Source organism: Bactrocera latifrons, unplaced genomic scaffold (genome assembly GCF_001853355.1).
Source record: "Bactrocera latifrons isolate USDA-ARS-PBARC rearing strain unplaced genomic scaffold, ASM185335v1 scaffold_96, whole genome shotgun sequence".
In the NCBI taxonomy this organism is placed as follows: Eukaryota; Metazoa; Arthropoda; class Insecta; order Diptera; family Tephritidae; genus Bactrocera; species Bactrocera latifrons.
The window spans coordinates 868,207-886,574 of record NW_017537667.1 but is presented as its reverse complement, the minus strand read 5'-3'; the positions used below and the strand labels follow the sequence as shown (position 1 = coordinate 886,574).

General features: G+C 39.0%; 2 protein-coding genes across 2 annotated transcripts in view; one reads left to right on the top strand and one right to left on the bottom strand.

Moving 5' to 3' along the window:
* LOC108977825 (ATP-dependent Clp protease ATP-binding subunit clpX-like, mitochondrial) overlaps positions 1-1,289 on the top strand; it is a gene marked incomplete in the record, with an annotated part of 5,779 nt that extends 4,490 nt beyond the window's left edge. Inside the window, 4 exon segments of the mRNA XM_018947746.1 lie at positions 1-213; positions 282-431; positions 545-766; positions 832-1,289. Of these exon segments, the coding sequence (XP_018803291.1) occupies positions 1-213; positions 282-431; positions 545-766; positions 832-1,035 (789 nt within the window).
* A 1,603-nt stretch (positions 1,290-2,892) lies between these two features.
* Positions 2,893-16,812, bottom strand: LOC108977822 (serine-rich adhesin for platelets). Its single transcript, XM_018947744.1, has 8 exons — positions 13,457-16,812; positions 13,212-13,348; positions 4,998-5,086; positions 4,699-4,932; positions 4,358-4,628; positions 3,847-4,296; positions 3,497-3,655; positions 2,893-3,414 (listed from the first exon to the last, which is right to left on the bottom strand). Exons 1-8 carry the CDS (start codon positions 15,462-15,464, stop codon positions 3,349-3,351), a joined length of 3,414 nt encoding a protein of 1,137 aa, XP_018803289.1. The 5' UTR covers positions 15,465-16,812; the 3' UTR covers positions 2,893-3,348.
* Positions 16,813-18,368: the final 1,556 nt, after the last annotated feature.

Sequence of the window (18,368 nt, the reverse complement as noted above, 5' to 3'; positions counted from 1 at the left end):
GGCATACATCAGTTGCGTGACGTAGGCGGCGAGGGTGTGCAACAGGGCATGCTGAAAATGCTGGAAGGCACCATCGTTAACGTACCCGAACGTAATTCACCGCGTAAATTACGAGGCGAGACTGTACAAGTGGACACGACGAATATACTTTTTGTGGCGTCGGGCGCCTATACTGGACTGGATCGTCTTATTGCAAGGCGACTCAACGAAAAGGTGTGTATTGTTTGGGTCCATAACATACCATTTTTCGAGTTTTTTTTATAATTTCTCTTGCGTTGCAGTATTTGGGTTTCGGCATACCATCAACAAMTTCGTCCGGGCGTCGTGCCGCTCAATCGACCGCTTCTCCGATGGACAGTGATCAGGAGGAACGCGATAAAAGCCTGAAAAAAGTGCAAGCTAGAGATCTCGTCGAATTCGGCATGATACCTGTAAGTTTAGACCACCATTGTCACTATGTGATTTACGCCCATCGCCCATATTTATGCTTCCACACATTTTGTCTCCCTTATACATTTTTTTTATAATTCTGAATTGTTTGTAGGAATTTGTTGGTCGCTTCCCCGTCATTGTACCCTTCCACAGCCTCAATGTGAGTATGCTGGTGAGAATTCTAACCGAACCCAAGAATGCCTTAATACCGCAATACAAGGCGCTCATCGGCATGGATAAGGTGGAGTTGACATTCGAGCGTGATGCCATCGAGTCGATAGCCGCCATGGCAATGGAGCGTCATACCGGCGCACGTGGCCTCCGTTCGATTATGGTGAGTTGCAAATGAATATAAAGTTTTTTACAATTTATATTAAACAATTCACTCGCGTACAACAGGAGCAATTGTTACTAGATCCCATGTTTTTGGTGCCCGGTTCCGATATCACCGGTGTACACATCACCGCCGACTACGTGAAGGGCGACGCACAGCCAGTGTATGTACGCAAAGAAAATGGCGATGACGGTACCGCGGATGAGAATGATAGTGAGGGTAAAAACTATGAGGACAGCGAAAGCGCCAAAGTACGCATCACGCAATAAATTGACACTATAGTACACGTCAGAAATGTTGCGGCAACATGTTGCTATCACAGCAGTGCATGAGTGCTTTTGCTTAAACAAAAACCAAAAAAAAATCGGCTTTTGTTCGAAGCTTTCTCACCAAAACAACAACAAAAAGCGAGACAAATGTGTTTGCGGTTGCGTTGTGGCGTTGCGTTGGTCCTCCATTTACTACCACTACACAAATTGTTCAAGTACACCCCGTACTTTACGTTATATTTTTGAACAGCTATTAGGAAACAGAATATCCTTAAGGAATATTTAAAGGCAAAAAAGCAAAAGAAAAAAAAACACATATATATATTGAAATTGCCCAGCAAACAATAATCAATTATTTTCAATATACATTATTATGATCATTATTATTATTAAATGAGCACTACTTATGTATATTTTTAGTCTATATTTTGCAATAAACGCAAATAAGAAAAGTTTATGAATATTTCACTGTACCACGCATGTGTGAACGGCAAATGTGAATGACTTGATCAAAGCAAGCCCAAGGCGATGTTGTTTACCTACAAAATGTCTATGTATGTACGCTGAATGCCAAAATTCGAAAATTCTACATATTTAAGCAATGTTTGTCCAATGTTATTAAAAGTGAAGAAGAAAGCGATAAACTTTTTGTTGAAAAAAAATTGCAAAAATACAAAAAATTCTACACGTTGTATAAATATATATTACCTTTACGAAATACAGGTTTAAACAAATTGTTTCTGTGAGACATGTAGACAACAGCAACAACAAAAACTATTACAAGTAAAGAGCAAAAAAAAAATTGAAATTATTGAGAAATATATTAATTTTTTTGATAGCATTAAATAATAAAAAGTAGTGTCAAGTTTTATTTTAAAATAATAGCGTATTTTATATAATATAAATATCTGTCTCTTATACACATCTAGATGTGTATAAGCGGTGACTTCAACACGTTGCCTGCACAATCATACAGATGGCAATGGGCCCTTCCGCACAACCGTCACAGCTACCGCGGCATCGTCGGGCAATGGCAGCACCACCAACGGCAGCACCACATCGGGCACAGGCGCCAGCAGTGGCGGTTCGATGGGTGGTGTCGGAGTTGGTGGTGGCGCCACGACCGCAGGCAGCGGCGGTGAACCGCCCAATGACAAGAATATACTATCCTGTCCGAAATGTGGTAATCCATGCACGCAAGTGGAGACTTTTGTCAGTTCAACACGTTTCGTGAAGTGTGCTAAATGTAATCACTTCTTCGTCGTGCTGTCCGAAGTCGATACGAAGAAGAATGCAAAGGAGGAGCCGAAAAATTATCGAAAACCACCACCGCCCCCACAGAAAATCATGGAGTACTTGGATCGTCATGTGGTMGGACAGGATTTTGCGAAAAAGGTACTCGCCGTCGCCGTTTACAATCACTACAAACGCATACACCACAATTTGCCACAAGTGCAAACGCAAACGAACATACAGTCCAACGATGCAATGGGCCGCACCGATTTACTGCATATATCCGGTATTGGACACACAATAGGCAACACATCCGGYACAGAATTGCCGCCGAAGGGACACTTGTCCGGTGCTGGTAATAACAGTGGCGTACATCATGCGCATTCGGATAGCGGTTCCGAAATATTAGATAAGCAAAATTACGAAGTNNAAATAAATCAAAATAAAAAAATAAGAAAACGAAACTAAATTTTAAATAAAAAATTATTTAATTAAGTCAACAACAAAAACATATTGCGACTAATTGATATAATTTTTTATTATTTTGTATTCTTAAAGCGTGCTTGTGGTCCATATTTTATTGCACTTAATTGCGTTCACCAATGGTTCTCATCGCTTATGTTGCTTCCGTTCCCATTTACCGGCTCAGCGCTGTTTTCTCGCACATCAATTTGTTATGATTGCAAGTGTTATGCAAATAATGAGTGTTTGTGACTAGATTTTCCGCCATTCAACGTTAGGTAATGGCCATACGAGTGGTTCGTGGATTTTCACTAATATTCTCCAAATCCCGCTCGCTTTTGGTATTTGTTAGTGTATGCATATTTTAATTTGGTTCATGCGAAATGTGGGTGTGTATGTTTATAAATAACTAGGATCATAAAAAATAAATATAATTCAATAGATTGTTAGGTGTACTAGAAAAATTTGCTCCCTCTCCTTATAAACTTTCTTTCGTTTTTTGGTTTTGTTTTTGTTTTTGTTTTTTTTATAAAAATAGCTTTGCACATATTTGCTTTATACAAAGAACTTGTAGATGTGTATGTAGTTTGTACGATTTGTATGCATGTTAGTATGTGTTCATTCGTTTTCCTCCGAGATGAGCAGTTCGTATTCCTGCGCCGCAAAGCGATCCCAATCCGAAGACTAAACGACACAACAAAGTATGATTTTTAATGAAAAGAGCTTTTTAATAATTATTATTTGTTTTTTTTTTTCAACTACTTACATATTCATCTCTTTGCGAGGCAAACGGATCACGTTGCTCATGATCCAAGTATTTCTCCAGATTGAAGAATGTGTCGAAGAAGACATGTGTCATTTTGCAGCGCTTCAAATCGCCCAATGTAACACAGTCGCGACGTGCAGGCTTAATCATGTCCAGCATCTGAAATCAGATTCGTTTATTAGAACAGTGCTTCTCAAACTGTATATAACACGACTGAGTTATTTCTATTAGATATGTATTTCTAAAAATACATATGTAACTTTCAATAATATAAGAGCAGCCGAGCTGTTAGCTGAGTATCGGCCTTTGATTATTGGGATCCTTGACTAAACATATTAAAGCATGCTCACCTGACACAAACAATCCTCGAATGGCAACGTCTCAATGCCAATCGATTCCATGCGCTGTTGTTGTTCCTCATAGAAGTACTCCAATTCGTACATGGACAACACACCATCACCGTCGATATCCATACAACGGAACCAATACTCGATTGCGGTAGGTGTACGCTTATCCTCCTCGGAAAGCAGAAACCACACAAAATCGGTATAGGACATTTTCGGCTCATCTTCTGGCTGCTTCTTGTTATCACCGCGCGTTACACAACCCGAAAATATTCGCTCAACAATGCGTGTGGACAAAGCATGATCACTATGCCGCGCCAGATCATCCTGATTGATAAGCAGATCATGATCTTTGTCCAATTCCCAGAACTTACAATAGATGACATAGAAGTGTTCATAGCTGAAGAAAGCCATAATTTGATTGATATCATCCTCCTCCTCCAGTAACTTGAGCACCTTAAAGTGGAAGTGTGACTTACAGTAATAGCAGTTTAAGCGTTAGCCAACATCTACAAACCTCCAAGAGATCGGATTTCTTCAGTTCCGATATGTTTATCCTGCCCGACCAGCATCTATTCACCGAATAGAATATTCGCGCAATGACTGTGTGTACATATCTGGAATGAAACTCGGTGGCCTCTTTGAGGAACGCCAAGCCAGGATGTGTATCGACCACGTCTTGCACGAGCGGCGCCAAATCCTCTGGCAGTATATATTGGCGAAAACGTTGACCGCGTGATAAAATGTAAACGAAGCGTGAGGCGGCATCATGACAGTAAACATTCATTCTAAATAAGCAAAATAATAGTTTCGGGTTATGCCTAAAGGTACTTTGGTATAGGGTTGGTTATTAATTACTGTTTCCAGAATTCCACGAATCTTTGTCGCTCCACCAGCCCAGAGTTGCCCTGCTGACAGAAAACCATCACCGGCATGCGCCAATAGAAGGGCAGACCGCAGATTTTCAAAATGCGCGGCAGCTCGTCTTTGGTCACCTGATTGTTCGGAAATGAGTCGAACGCGGCCAAAATACCGCGCAAAGTGCGTTCCAATGCGATTTGTGGCTGTGGCTTGCCATGTGGGAAGTAAAATCTGTGAAAGTGAGAGAATTTATGTGAAGGAGTATACATTTCTCGGCGCTCAAAGCGTTCACTCACCTGGGTATGTAAGCTGTTTTGGTATTCCGAATTTCACGTTGTATTGAATTGTGTTCGGGCGGCGGTGGCGGTGTTGAATGCAATTTAACCTGCGGAGTAGTCAAAAAACTTGTAATTTTGGAAAATATTTAAAAACTAATTMAAAATCTATAATTTTCGAAGAAACTTTGTAATTTTTTTGCAAAAAGTAAACCGCTTGCACGCCACTTATATCACATACCTAAACATACTTAAAGGGGTGATCCATTTCGAGGTTCCCATTTTTAAAGAAAAAAACATAGAAACTTCAAATTTAATGGAGAATGTTTATTAACATACGAAAAGATATTATTTGCCATTTAATTTTTGAAGATTATCCCTTTTAAATGTTGGCCGCGGCTACGCCTCAGTTGGTCCATCCGTTGAGTACAATTTTCAATGACTCGTTCGAGCATTTCGTCTGGTAACTGGCGAGAGACAAGCGTGATGTTCTGCTCCGAGCCCTAAATCGAAGTGGGATTGTCCGCATAGATTATAAACTTTACATATTCCAACAGGAAAAAGTGTAACKTTGTGACATCACACGATCTTGGTGGTCAATCGACCGGACCAAAACGTGAAATTATTTGCTCACAGATGTGTTCTCTCAATAAATCCATTGATTGATGCGTTGTGTGGAAACCAAAAGTCGATGAGATTACGAGCTTTACTTGCAGGCATCATTTTTGAAGAAATGAGCCCACTCTTGACTCTCTTCAGTTTGGCAATTTTTCTTGTTTACATTCTTTTTGAGCCAGAAATGGGGCTCATCGCTGAAACAAATTTGRCTCGAAAACGGCGGATCTTCTTAGATGATGAAATGCCAAACAATACTGAACAAAAACAACATGACAGCTAAAAWCGACTCACGCGTGATCTGTCAAAAAAAGGTTAATGTAAAAGGTACCTCTGCATGGATCACCCGTTACAATKTAAAAGTATCTAAAACAAATTAACATTTTAGACTTCTCGGTTTTGAAGTCGTCATAAGCAGCTACGATAAAAATGTTAACATTAAAATAATCATAAATTGCGTTGTTCATAATTCGTTCATTCCATATACACTCCTTTTAGAGTATATAACTTCACACGATTTCTTTTAATCTTATTTATATATAGATATTGTAAATTTTATTGTAATTCTTCCAATATTAATAGAACCGACRTCATATACAATTCTTTGTAAAACAATTATAATAAAAGATACTCGATTATCATTCTTTGGCAGGGTTTCCGAAACTCTGATGACACATAAYAAGATATGATGTGCAAAATTACCAGACCATAGCAAAAGACACTTCCTTTATACACAAATCGCAGCAAAGGAGACGTAAATAAAGTTTAGATACTTGAGCTGTAGAAGCTTTAGCTCTTAAATAAGTTAAGCAAGTGCTCTTTCATATTGTGGTTGTTATGTGGCAGTGATGATTTACTAATTTTCGTTGCGTTTCGTGCACTGATCTTAACAGAAAAGCACCCCAAAAAACTGTTTAATCGAAGCCATAAACATAATCGTCATACTAACACAGTTTGTGTGCCACTGGTTTAATGAGAAAACTTCGCCATTAAGTGCATACTTTGGCCAATAAGTATGTTTGTGTTTTGATTGCTTCCTTCGCTCTTGTGGGAGTACTTATATGTATTTGCAAATAATTAAAAGCGGAGGCGGTGCACCTACATGCATTTGTACATTTTTTGGAGTGAAATAATATAAACACACACGCATATACATATGTACGTACATATATCGTCACGTAAAATGCAAAACAACATAACATCAAAAAAGTAGAAATTGAGTTTTTTATTGCTTGCGATTCATGTTACATACATACATATATGTAGCATAAAATTTATAGCTTCCACTGTCAGATATAACCACTATATAACCATTTTATWACTAAAACTCAAAAGTTCTGTTTTATTTCTCTATATAACGAACCAATATATAACCAACATATAACCAATATATAATCAATATATAMCCACTATATAACCATTTTATAACTAAAACTCAAATTTTCTTTGAATTTGAGTTGTTTCTATTATATCGTTTTTCCTCGCCTGTAAACTTCTGAAAAATGATATTACGTTATTTTGCATTTTAGGTGACGATATATACAAATGTATATGTGTATTTTACATACATATGTCTGTGTGAAAAGGAAATTTCCGTGTTGAGCGCGTTAAATTTGCGCTGAATTCGTGCATATCCGCCTACAATTGCGCGCCCCCGACCGAGTATCTGTGTAAATATGAAAGTGTGTGCCGACACACGAGCGGCAACGAGCGCATGTTGAGTAATTGAATTAATTTCAACAAAAATATGTACTGATCGCATCGCAGTTTATGGAATTTGTGTATACAAAAAATGCTTTTATTTATTTATGTAAAATACCTTAAAGCAATTTGGAGTTAAACAAAAAACCGTCTGAAACACATGCCCATATTTATGAGATAGCAACACACATGTATAAATATGTACATTTATATGTATGTACAAGTCTATATTAAACAAAATATTTTTAAATTGTTTACACATTTTCCCACTTGTTTGAATCAACAAAAGCACTAGCTCGGCCTATTATTATTTGGCTTTTTAAATTACAGATTTATGTGCACACATACATATATAAATACATTTCGCAATACAACGACAATTATGACGCATGCCATAAAATTATGCTTAGCATTGTTGCATGCTACATAAATTGCCGGCAAGCTGACAAGCGACGACATCTTCGTCACACGAAAGCGCCTTGAGTCCAACGATTACCATAAATGCACATATGTATGCATGTATGTATGTATGTATGTATATAAACATGCTTTAATAATTTTGCGAAAATTCGCTTTTTTCTCGAAATCGTGCAAATTTTCGGTTTAATGAACTTATCGCCATGGCAAAAAGGGAAATTTCACTCACACAGTCGCACATATTTTTATTGCGCAATAAAAGGAAACACTTACACATTTTGGCGCATAATAAATGTACGCATGCAAATTTACAGTCGAGGCCGAATGACAGTTACAAGAGCTTAAAAAGAAATTTGTGCAAAAAAAAACTAATTTTAAATTTCTGATGAAGCTTTTCTATCTAATACTACTACTGTAAAATGATATCAGAAGTGGAGCGAAAGGCTCTCGGAAGAAAAAATGTAGAATTTTTRAGTTAGTGATTTGTAATGGTTTGGCTTCAACTAACGGTTCTGTTATTCTTAATGGATATTTTTATCTTGAAACATTGAGAATTAAGATACGAAAATTATGTTGATAGAGATCGGTATCAATATAAGAAGCATATTCGATGGAGTCATGTGTAGAAGTTCACGCAGGGGAGGAAAGTTCTCTGATCACCATTCACGTGGGAGTGGCCAGAAACGATTCTTTTACATATGGTTCAAGCAGCTCACGACTTCCAGTCTTAGACCAAGTATCCTCTGGGTAGCCAAAGAATATCCGTTTGAAGGTGCGCTAAAGTGAGAAGGCGAACCATTTCTTCCAAGGGTTGTGCGGCGGGTTTGAAAACTAAATAACAGCCTCGGACGAGATACTTCCATTTTAATGACGACCTTGGCAAACGCATTAAAGATTACAATTTGAGAGCATGCAACTGGAATGACCGGTCTCTTAATTGGGAAGTTGCCGCTGGCCAGCTGTTTGATGTCCTCGTAAAAATAAAGGCTGACATCACCGCCGTACAAGAAGTATGATGGATGGAGCAAGCACTGAGACGAGTAGGTTCTTGTGGCATTTACTACAGTGGACATATATAAAGGATAAACATATAGCCACAAAGCGAAGTTCTTCAACATGTCAAAATCGTGCTTAGCGCAGGATCGGTAAAGAAGGTATCTTTGGCCTAACGGTCGGGAAATTCAGTCTCCATGAGGAAACACAGAACAAAACTTTAATCTCTCAATTTGTATGACTGTTATATGCTCTAGTGGTCTGATAACGGTAGTCTCGACAAAAGAGCAGCCCCTCGGGAAGGAAATTTTAGATCGATATCTCAACAACGGGTGCAGTAGTTTGTTTATATACAGTTAGAAGACGGATATAGCAATTTTGTCATGCTGAACATTTATATATATTATTTCTGAGAATCAGATGCTGCTACATATTACATACTTAGTGGCAAACTTAATAAATCCTGTGCATGGTATGCAGCTATTATTCGGGCGTGTCATCCGAATTCCGAAAAATTTCAATTCATTTTTTTTTTTTGAAGATATTTTGCGAGAAAATTGGCTGATTTGTTATTGTAAACCTACAGCATGGTCCGGTGGAAAAATCGGTCCTTACTTCGTTCGAAATGAAGCTAGTGGCACCGTTACTGTCAATGGAGAGCGGTATAGATTACATATAATAAAGTTTTTATGGCCGTAATTGGAAGAAGTTGATATTGACAACATATGGTTTCAGCAAGGCGGAGCTACGTGTCACACAATACGTATAACAACCGAATTATTTTGAGAAAAGCGCGGAGATGCGATTATGTCAAGAAATTAGGCTATCCCATTAGACTACTTCTTAATATTAAATAAAAAACATTTGAATTCCTTAACAATTCGTGTATTTCTTTTTGAAAAGAATTTATTTCACACTTATTGGAAAACCCTGTTTTATTGAAATTTGCTTTGAAATAAGAAAATTAAACCCCTCCTCGATTAATTTGTAGCAATTTTCTGACCACCACTGTAATTATATACTCGCAAACAATGATTTCGCTAATAACTTAAGAGTACTCTCCTTAAACTTAAGATCGTTCGACACGTCACAATAAAAAAAAAATACACTAATTACAATAAAAACCACTACCAGAAACCAAGAGTCAGAGTGTGCATATCTCAGCAAAGAATTCAACTAAATAAAATAAATAAGCAAAAAAATAAAATTAAAATAAAAACAAAAARTCTTGAAAGATAGGGAAAATTTGGAATGAGTGATTTTCCGTTTTTCCGATTATTCGATTTTCAAATTGGCGTTTTACAACTTAACCGTTTCATTGGCCGTTGGCGAATTGCACGAGGCGCAGACATTTCGACAATTGTTTGCGCGGGCCCCAAGGTGCGACGCTAATACGTAGGTACACCATTTACACACACACAYACACTCACTTGTGTATGTATGTGTCGCTGTGTGTGGGTTGTATTGACGGGCGTTCRTCTAAATTTATGTCGATTTATTTAGTACGATTACAAAAATATATTCACAACTTGTGTAGATAAAGCGAATTGCCAATAAACCACAAGTAAAAACAATTTGTACTTCAAGCTAAATACACGCATACATATAAATGCCAATACATACATACATATGTATTTACGCTTAGATTATTCTATGAAGCTGTACACAGAGCAATGAGCATGCAAATATAAAGGTGATCGTGGCAATGAATAGTGTTTTCTTAGTACGAAGCAACAAATCGCATTTCTGTCAGCTTTAATTGTTCCTTAATTATTTGGTGGAAAAAAGTTGATTTGCCTGCTTTCACAAGCAATTTCGTGCAGTTTTCGCAAGGAATTCTATAGGCGTGAACGATGAGCGTAGCGTCAAATCAAAAAAATCATAACTCGTTTCCAACTGCTTGAAAAAAATATCTCGTTTCATAGATTTTGCAGCCATCAAAGTAGCAATAGATTTGCTACACCGACGCACTCCACACTCCTTTACAGAAGTGGACATTCACTCAGATAACAGAGCGATGATACTCATTTACATTGCGCTCAGGGTTGGGCGAGGAGTGCCTAATCTCGCTATCAATAGCATCGGACCATAGCGGAAGCGCAGGTAATTGCAAAGCTGATGAGTTAGCAAGGAAAGGCACCCTTGAATCACTATCGGTAGAATGGGAGCGGGTTGGTGCKCCCGTATCCTCTTGTGTTCTACTACTGGATAGCTGGGCTTTGCGGAAGCTTGGCCAGCGCTGAGCCACGTACGGTACTTGTGCAGTTGCAAAAGCCTTCTGGCTCAACATTGATTGCAGGAGATCTCGTAATCTCTTTGAATATTTTCTTCTTGATTGTCCCGCTTCTGGGAGGTCAAGACGTAAAGACTTGGGAGCGCTATCTTCAGACATCCCAAGGAACTGGTGGGAGTTGAAATTAAGCGCCTTTGCAAATTTGTATTGGCTACTAAGCGTTTGGCCAATCAGTAAGTCCGAACACTGGAGTTCTTAATTCCTACGGCTTGACAAAGGACTACATACACCAGTCCTCGTGCGATCATCTATCAGCCATCTAACCTAACCTAACCTAGATTTGGTAGCAAATTTAATGATTCACAAAATGTTCTCTAACGATTTTTTCGTAAATATAACCATTTAAAAGAAATTAACGGTTRAAGTTTGAYTATTGTAAGAAACACTTTATTTCTTATAAATTTTATAACTCAATAAAAAAAAATAATTTCRGAGTTTTTGTAAGAATTTCTCTGCAAAAATTGTCTCTTTTTTCTCTTTATAGCGAATAACCCAACTTTATGCACGACATATAAATTAATCTCTCTAAAACACACTAAAATGAGTCTTCCATTTTTCTAAATATGCTTTGAAAGCGCGAYCATAGTTCGAAATTGTGCATTTTGACATTACTTTACTTAGAAGAAAAACGAAGTTTCAAAAAGTGATGCCATTCTGAGAGTTCCTTAGATCATGCAAAGTGTAACTTAAAAAATATAAAACACTGACAAAAGTTAATGTGCTTTTTGGTCGGGTTAGACGACTGACCAATGTAAATTGATTGATAATAACAAATGAACTTCATTGTTAGCTGCTARTCACACGCATACCGATTTATATGTTATTATATATTATAATGAACTTTTTCAAAAAAGCGGCTAGAAGTAGAGAACATAATAAGCTTCTCAAAATGTGAAAAAGTCGTAAACACAAGCCGCAGCAATTAGCAGCAAAATAAAACTAAAGCAGATTATTTGAAATCAATTAAATGAAATAGYAGAGCCAAAYAATAGCAAATCAAACTAATCTTCGTTCCATTGTACAGAGATTACGCTAATCTCATGTCTTWTGTCGATTTTTTATATTTTTATTTTAGTCGCTTTCACACTTTTGCTGTGTTTTTTTTTCGTCTGACCAAAAAAAAAACGTTGCATTAACACGGTGGCGTTGCGGCGGCAACCTTAAAAATTGTCGGCACGCATTTGAGGTTCGGCTGCAGATCGTGTTAATTACGAGTACACTGTGCAATTGCGGGAAATTTAATTTTGAGAAATAAATTAATAAATTAAATTAATAATTTAATTTTGTTAATTATTACTTACTTAACTCAATTAAATTTAAATGTAATAAATATTCTCATAATTAACGGTCTTTMAGAAACTAACATGGACTCATAATTTCAGAATAATAATTGAATTGTTCTACTTAGATGCTTTGTAAGCTTGCCGTACGAATGTTTTGAACCAAGAAATACAATTTTGYACTTTATATAAGATGCTTGCTTGAAAAGGGTATAGTATAAATGGTGTCAAAARTGTATTTGCCTTAAAGAAGTGGGTTAAATCTTAAAAACAAAAAAAAAACAGAAACTGATTTTTGAAATGATAAACATCTCAAACATAGAAATCTTCGATTATTTTTAAACAAAGGCCAAGGCCCTGTTTACAAACTATATGCAGATTCTTCTAATTTGACRGGTGACCGTGAAACACTTGTCCAATTTGTCAATTTTTGACATTTCAGTTGTCAATTTTTGACATAAGTTTTTACAAGCGAGAGCAAACTTCTAAAATTCACCGTTTTGAATTTTTTCAATTTTTTGAAAAAAACCTTAAACGACGTCTAACATTTCGCGCTGTTGTTGCACAGTGTAGCAATGTGATTCATTGGTCACTTTATGCATTTCGCACACCGCTTGCCGCACTTCGTTGCCATGCATACACCGCTCACTTCATTTTCATCATGTCGGTGCTTCGTGCTGTTGCTATTGTTTTTGTTTTTCATCGCTCTATTAGATAACCGTTTTGCAGTGTAGCATTAGAGGAAAATATTGAAAATCCATTGTGATTTTATGACGAGTCAATTTTCATTTTTTTAACAGTATTTTGCACCTGCACACCTCATATACATACATACATTGAATAAGCGCACATACACACATCACACTCACAAATGTAGATATGTATATAGATGCTAGGCTTCGAAGCGCACGGCGACGTCAGTGATAATTTACTCACCTTGAGCAGACTTTTTGGTGGCGCATCCGCTGGATCGGGTCTTTTGATATTCAAAAACGAGTTCCGCACATCCGGACACTTCTCGAACATAAGCACACGCTCTGCAACCGAGCCGCGCGTAAGTATCGGTCGACCAACTAATTGAGCAGATAAATTCTTGTGATTAATATTGAAATTTGCAAAGCGTTTTTTATGTGAATATGTATGTATGTATATTGTAAGAATACTTTATGCTGGCACTTTACCATATTTATCCTGTCCATTGGTCAGCGTACGTCCAGATTTGACAAATTTTGAAGGTGTTGTTGTTGACGCGCCACTTGCTGCTGCAGGCATAGCTGCCATACCGTTCTCAGCCGTAGCGCCAGCAATTGTAGAGCCTGCCGTTGCTGCTCCTGTRCCGTTRCTGTTAGCAGTTCTTGTATCCTTTTTCGCGCTCGACTTGCTGCCACTACGATGTTGGCTRGCACCACTACTCAAGTGATTAGTAGTATGGGTATTGGTATTGTTGTTGCTGTCGTTCTTATTATCCTCCTTAATGGTGGGCGCTTTGATTGATTTGTTGCCACTACTGCCACTGACAGTTGCAATCCGCGTGCTCGGTGTCGCGCTCGTTGTTGTGATGGTACTTTTTTCGCCGCTTTCTTTGCTCGATTGCTTGTGGCCACTGACGCTAATGGCACTATGATTCGATTGATTATCAGCTGGCGTTAATTTCGAATTGTTCACTTTCGCAGCCGCCGCCGTGCTCCGCTTGCTGTTCGTGGCTGTTRTAATGGCCGCGCCGCYACCTTTGTCGCCACTGCTGCTCGCACCCGCGCCGCTGGTGCCGCTATTTTTATCAACATTGACACTTGCTGCAACARCAACAACACCATCAACAGCAGCAACGCCACCGTTGCCAACAATTGTGATTGCCGCTTTATTGACACTTCCTCCGCCGCCATTGYTGACAGCCATCACTTCACCCTTGCCACCACCGCCACTATCGACATGGTTGCTTTTGGGCGTCAGCTCTCCGCGGCGTGAATGATGAGTAGCGCTATGTCGCGCGGCGTCGGCRTCTGTCGTTGATGTTGTATTAGCCGTATTCGTCTTCCTCGACTGCTTCGTACCGTTGTTTGTTGCAGCTTTCGCTGTTTGTGTTGTTGTTGTTGTTGTTGGTGTATTTTCCTGTAGCAGCTCTTTGATTTTGCGCAAATTATGCGTCTGCAACTCTGAAAGATCCGACAGATCTAGATTTAAGTCCACCGTTAAGTTAATATCCAGTGGTGCGGAATTCGAAACATGYGGCTTACTGCGCCCAATTGTGGTAGTGTTAGCTGTAGGGTTGGAGACAGAGCTTGTGCCTCGCGACTTAGTTGACGTTGCGGCGCCGCTACCGCTGCTAGTTGCGTGTTGTTGTTTCTCATGCTTCTGTGCAAGCGCCGACTTACTAGTTACCGAAGACGTCGCCGCACTGGAAGATGTGGCGCCGACTGTTTTACCATTGGATTTTGTAGTCTTCTTCTTCAGCGTATCCACTACATCAGCGCCAGGTGCATCGGCGCTTTTCATCAATATAGCCGATGTGGTTGTGGGTGACTTCGGTGACGTGACGCTCCTTTTTGTTGTAGACGTCGTTGTCTGTTTCAATTTACCCACCATATTGACATCGACGTTTGACTCTTKTATTGTATCAACGCTACCGGCGCCAACGAGTCCACCAACACCACCTATACCAATAACACCGGCACTCACAACACCACTACCTAATCTGCCAACCGCGCTACTGGTATTCGTGTGCGCCTTGCCCGCGCGCTGTTCCTTATCTTTTAACACAAAGGTTTTCACCAAYTTCTGCAGTCCCTCCGCTGTTTGCTCGTCATCGACCGCAAAAAGATCGCCCGCGTCACTTGCACCGTCGCCTGTTGCAGCTGCAGCCGCTGCATGCGTATAGAAACCCAACAATTCAGTCGGTGCTAGTCCACGACTCTTCCACGTATGGTATAATGCATCGGCGTGCTCCGATATCTTTTTTGAGATCTCCTCAATCTCTCGCGTGGGATCGTCGGAGAGCACGACGCTCGTTTTGCCGCTACCAATCGGACTACCAATTGTTTTTTGTTGCTGCTGCTGTAATGTAGACTGATATAGATGGGAATCAATGTAGGGTTTCGTTTTTACTGGATGCGTTATTATGGTCGGTTTTGTTGTGGTCGTTATGGAGGCGGTTTTAGGTTTTGTGGCGGCGTTCGRAGGCGCTGCTTGCATATTTGCCCGCTGCGTAGGGACTGCGGCAGGGAATCGGTGACACGAGTTTGTTTACAAAATTTTTATTACTACTTGATTCCGCTATATTTGTTTCCGCGTATAAATAAAATGCCACAAGTTGCAAGATTAGATGCGTTGCAGCAAAACACACTCCGCACAAACTCTAATTTCACGACAACTCACCAGCTTTCGAATGCTGAATAAATGGCGAATTGTAGCGAAATTTTACCGTATCGACACGATTCCCACAATATGCCAGGGTGCGCTACTCTCTTGTTGTCTGTTTGTGTTTCCCCTTTGGTGGAGCGGCGCTTGCTTCATATCTTCCCGTCGACGTTGTGACGACAACAGCGGCAACTACGACAACGTCGTCGACGAAAGTGAAGATGTTGTAGGAAACAACGAACAAGTCGAAGTGCGCGCCGCCTAAGCTGACGGCGTTGCTATCTACACGGGCTAATGCCGAAGAAAGCAGCAATGACGCAGACGTGAGCGACGTCAAAGACGCTCTATACATTCACCAAATGCCGTATGAGCGCACTCAATACACTTGTGCTTCGTCTACTACTTCTACTTTTTTCCTTCTAGAAATCTTCCTCTTTTGCTTCTTCTTTGCGTTTCGGTCCTCCAACCGCCTATACCGCAGTGTGTAGTGTAAGCGCGCATATAAGTGTGCTGCTATGTTTTTCGTGTACTGACTGGCTGCTCCGTATTGCGGACGGCGGCACGTCTATTTTTAAACACCGATTTGCCTATTTTGTAGAGGTTTTTGTACTAATTTCACTACTGCTCGGATGCGTATGCAGCATTCGTAATCGCCGCGAATCGCTTGACTTTGCTTAACTTTAATCAATTTTCCAATGCACTGCGTACGCCTGAATACAAAATTATACGTGTGTGTGTGTTTTTAATTTCCTTTTACATAAAAATTTTCACATTTTCATTTTTATTCTTTTGTTGTTTTTTTTTCTTTTTTGAACCCCGCGCGTTACCAAAAGTGAAAAAACATGCCAAATATGATATTCAACCACAGCGATCACCTATAGAAGAATTCTACCTTGTGAACCAGAAGAACCTTCACACCTTCGTTAAAATTTTAAATTTGCTTTCCGTAAATTTTTCAAAGAGTACTCGCACACGCTCCGCGAACGCACGAACTGAATTGACTCTCCGCGTTGAAGCAGCGTTCGTAGCCGTTGACGATCACTGCACAGCAGACAGCATACAGCAAACTATTGCGAGCGCCGCAGTGTATCTCCACAGTTTTCCAAATCGGCAAAAATGCTCGGAAATCAGGCCTAAGCAAGACTGAATGTGGGTGTTTACTCACTAAATTATAAGTGTGTGTGCGTACGAGAGCCACAGCACTTTGGTAGCGTCAAGAAAAAAATTCGCAAAAACGTTATCAAATAAAAAAACAATTACAAATAAATATTATTTTAAAAGTTTCTTGCCATGCTTTTGAAAAAGAAAAAAACATACGTTTTGCTAGTCTTTGCACACTTTAATTCGTAGTGATCTCATGCGCATGAGATGTCGAAATTTTGTATACAACAGTTTGCGTTTGCTCGACGCTCAATTACTTTTTCAATACAAAATATCGTGTTCTGAGCATGTTCAAAACTCTTGAACTCTTGTCTCATTTTCATAATTTTTGTTGTTTCAAATATATAGTTTTTTGTACGTATGTATTGCACATATTATTCGACAGCATCTTTCAAGTKTTTCAAGTGTTCCGAACGCTTGAGTTTTCAGCGCTTGCGTTTTGAGCAGTAAAGATCTCCCACTATTCACGCTATTCAGCACAYCGATCTCACTTTGATTCTCAAAAAGTAACGTATTATATTTGATACCGAAGGAAAAGCAATTTTTCTTAAACACATGTCTCTTCATATATGACTAAATCGCTTGTTCATTTGTCGCGTGTGCTGTTAAAAATGTGCTCATTGCACTCTCAATCTCTCACGATGTTCATAGAGTGCACATGCAACTCCTCCCACAATTTTACTTTTGACTTTGGCTACTTAACTTTTTCACTTTTGCCCRGTGCAACATCAATAGGCACTCGCTCTCCCCAGTGCATGTGTCAGCGCGTTTCTTCTTAATTTTCAATAAAAYCCGAGTGTAGTAGTTAGTGGCTGTCTAATGTGTTTTCTTTGTCCAATATTTTTGGCTTTTGTCAGCTTAATTGACCATAATCTGCTTTGTCTTCATTTGAGGGAGAGACTAGGAATTCTTACACAAGCACTTGCGCCCACAAATACATACATACCCTGCAATACATACAATAGAGCTTATAACACCGAAATGCATTTATTAGAATGTCTATTATAATCATACTTTAAAAACATAAACACATTCAAATAGTTTTGTAAAAATGGCAATAGGGTGGTCAGAAAATACACGATATTCATCATAATTATATTGGGTAGTCGAAAAAGTATTTTCGTATTTCTAATCAAACTTCAACTTTTTTTTAATTAAATTGAATAAAGAAATTTTTACAAAAAATTTGTTTTTTTTTATTCATATTTTTTGGCTTCGGCAGATAATGTGATTTATCCATGTTCAAACGAGAAGACTGCAGGAAATGTCTAGAGCAGCGCACGAGGGAAATAATGGAGCGTCTTAAATAAAAATTTCACAAAATACTGTTTAAATATGTAACAGCATGAATTTTTGGCAAAATTATTTTTTCTTTTCATTCAACATAGTTCCCWTCAAGGGTGATACGCTGATTATAGCGACCGTTCAACTGAGATATGAGAAAAGAAAAGAGTCGCTGGGGCCAGTTCTGGAGAATACAGTGGATGCGGAGGCAAATCGAAGCACAATTAGTGGATTTGCCAGTTCTGGAGAATACGGTGCTTGTGAAAACAATTCGAAGCCCAATTAATGGATTTA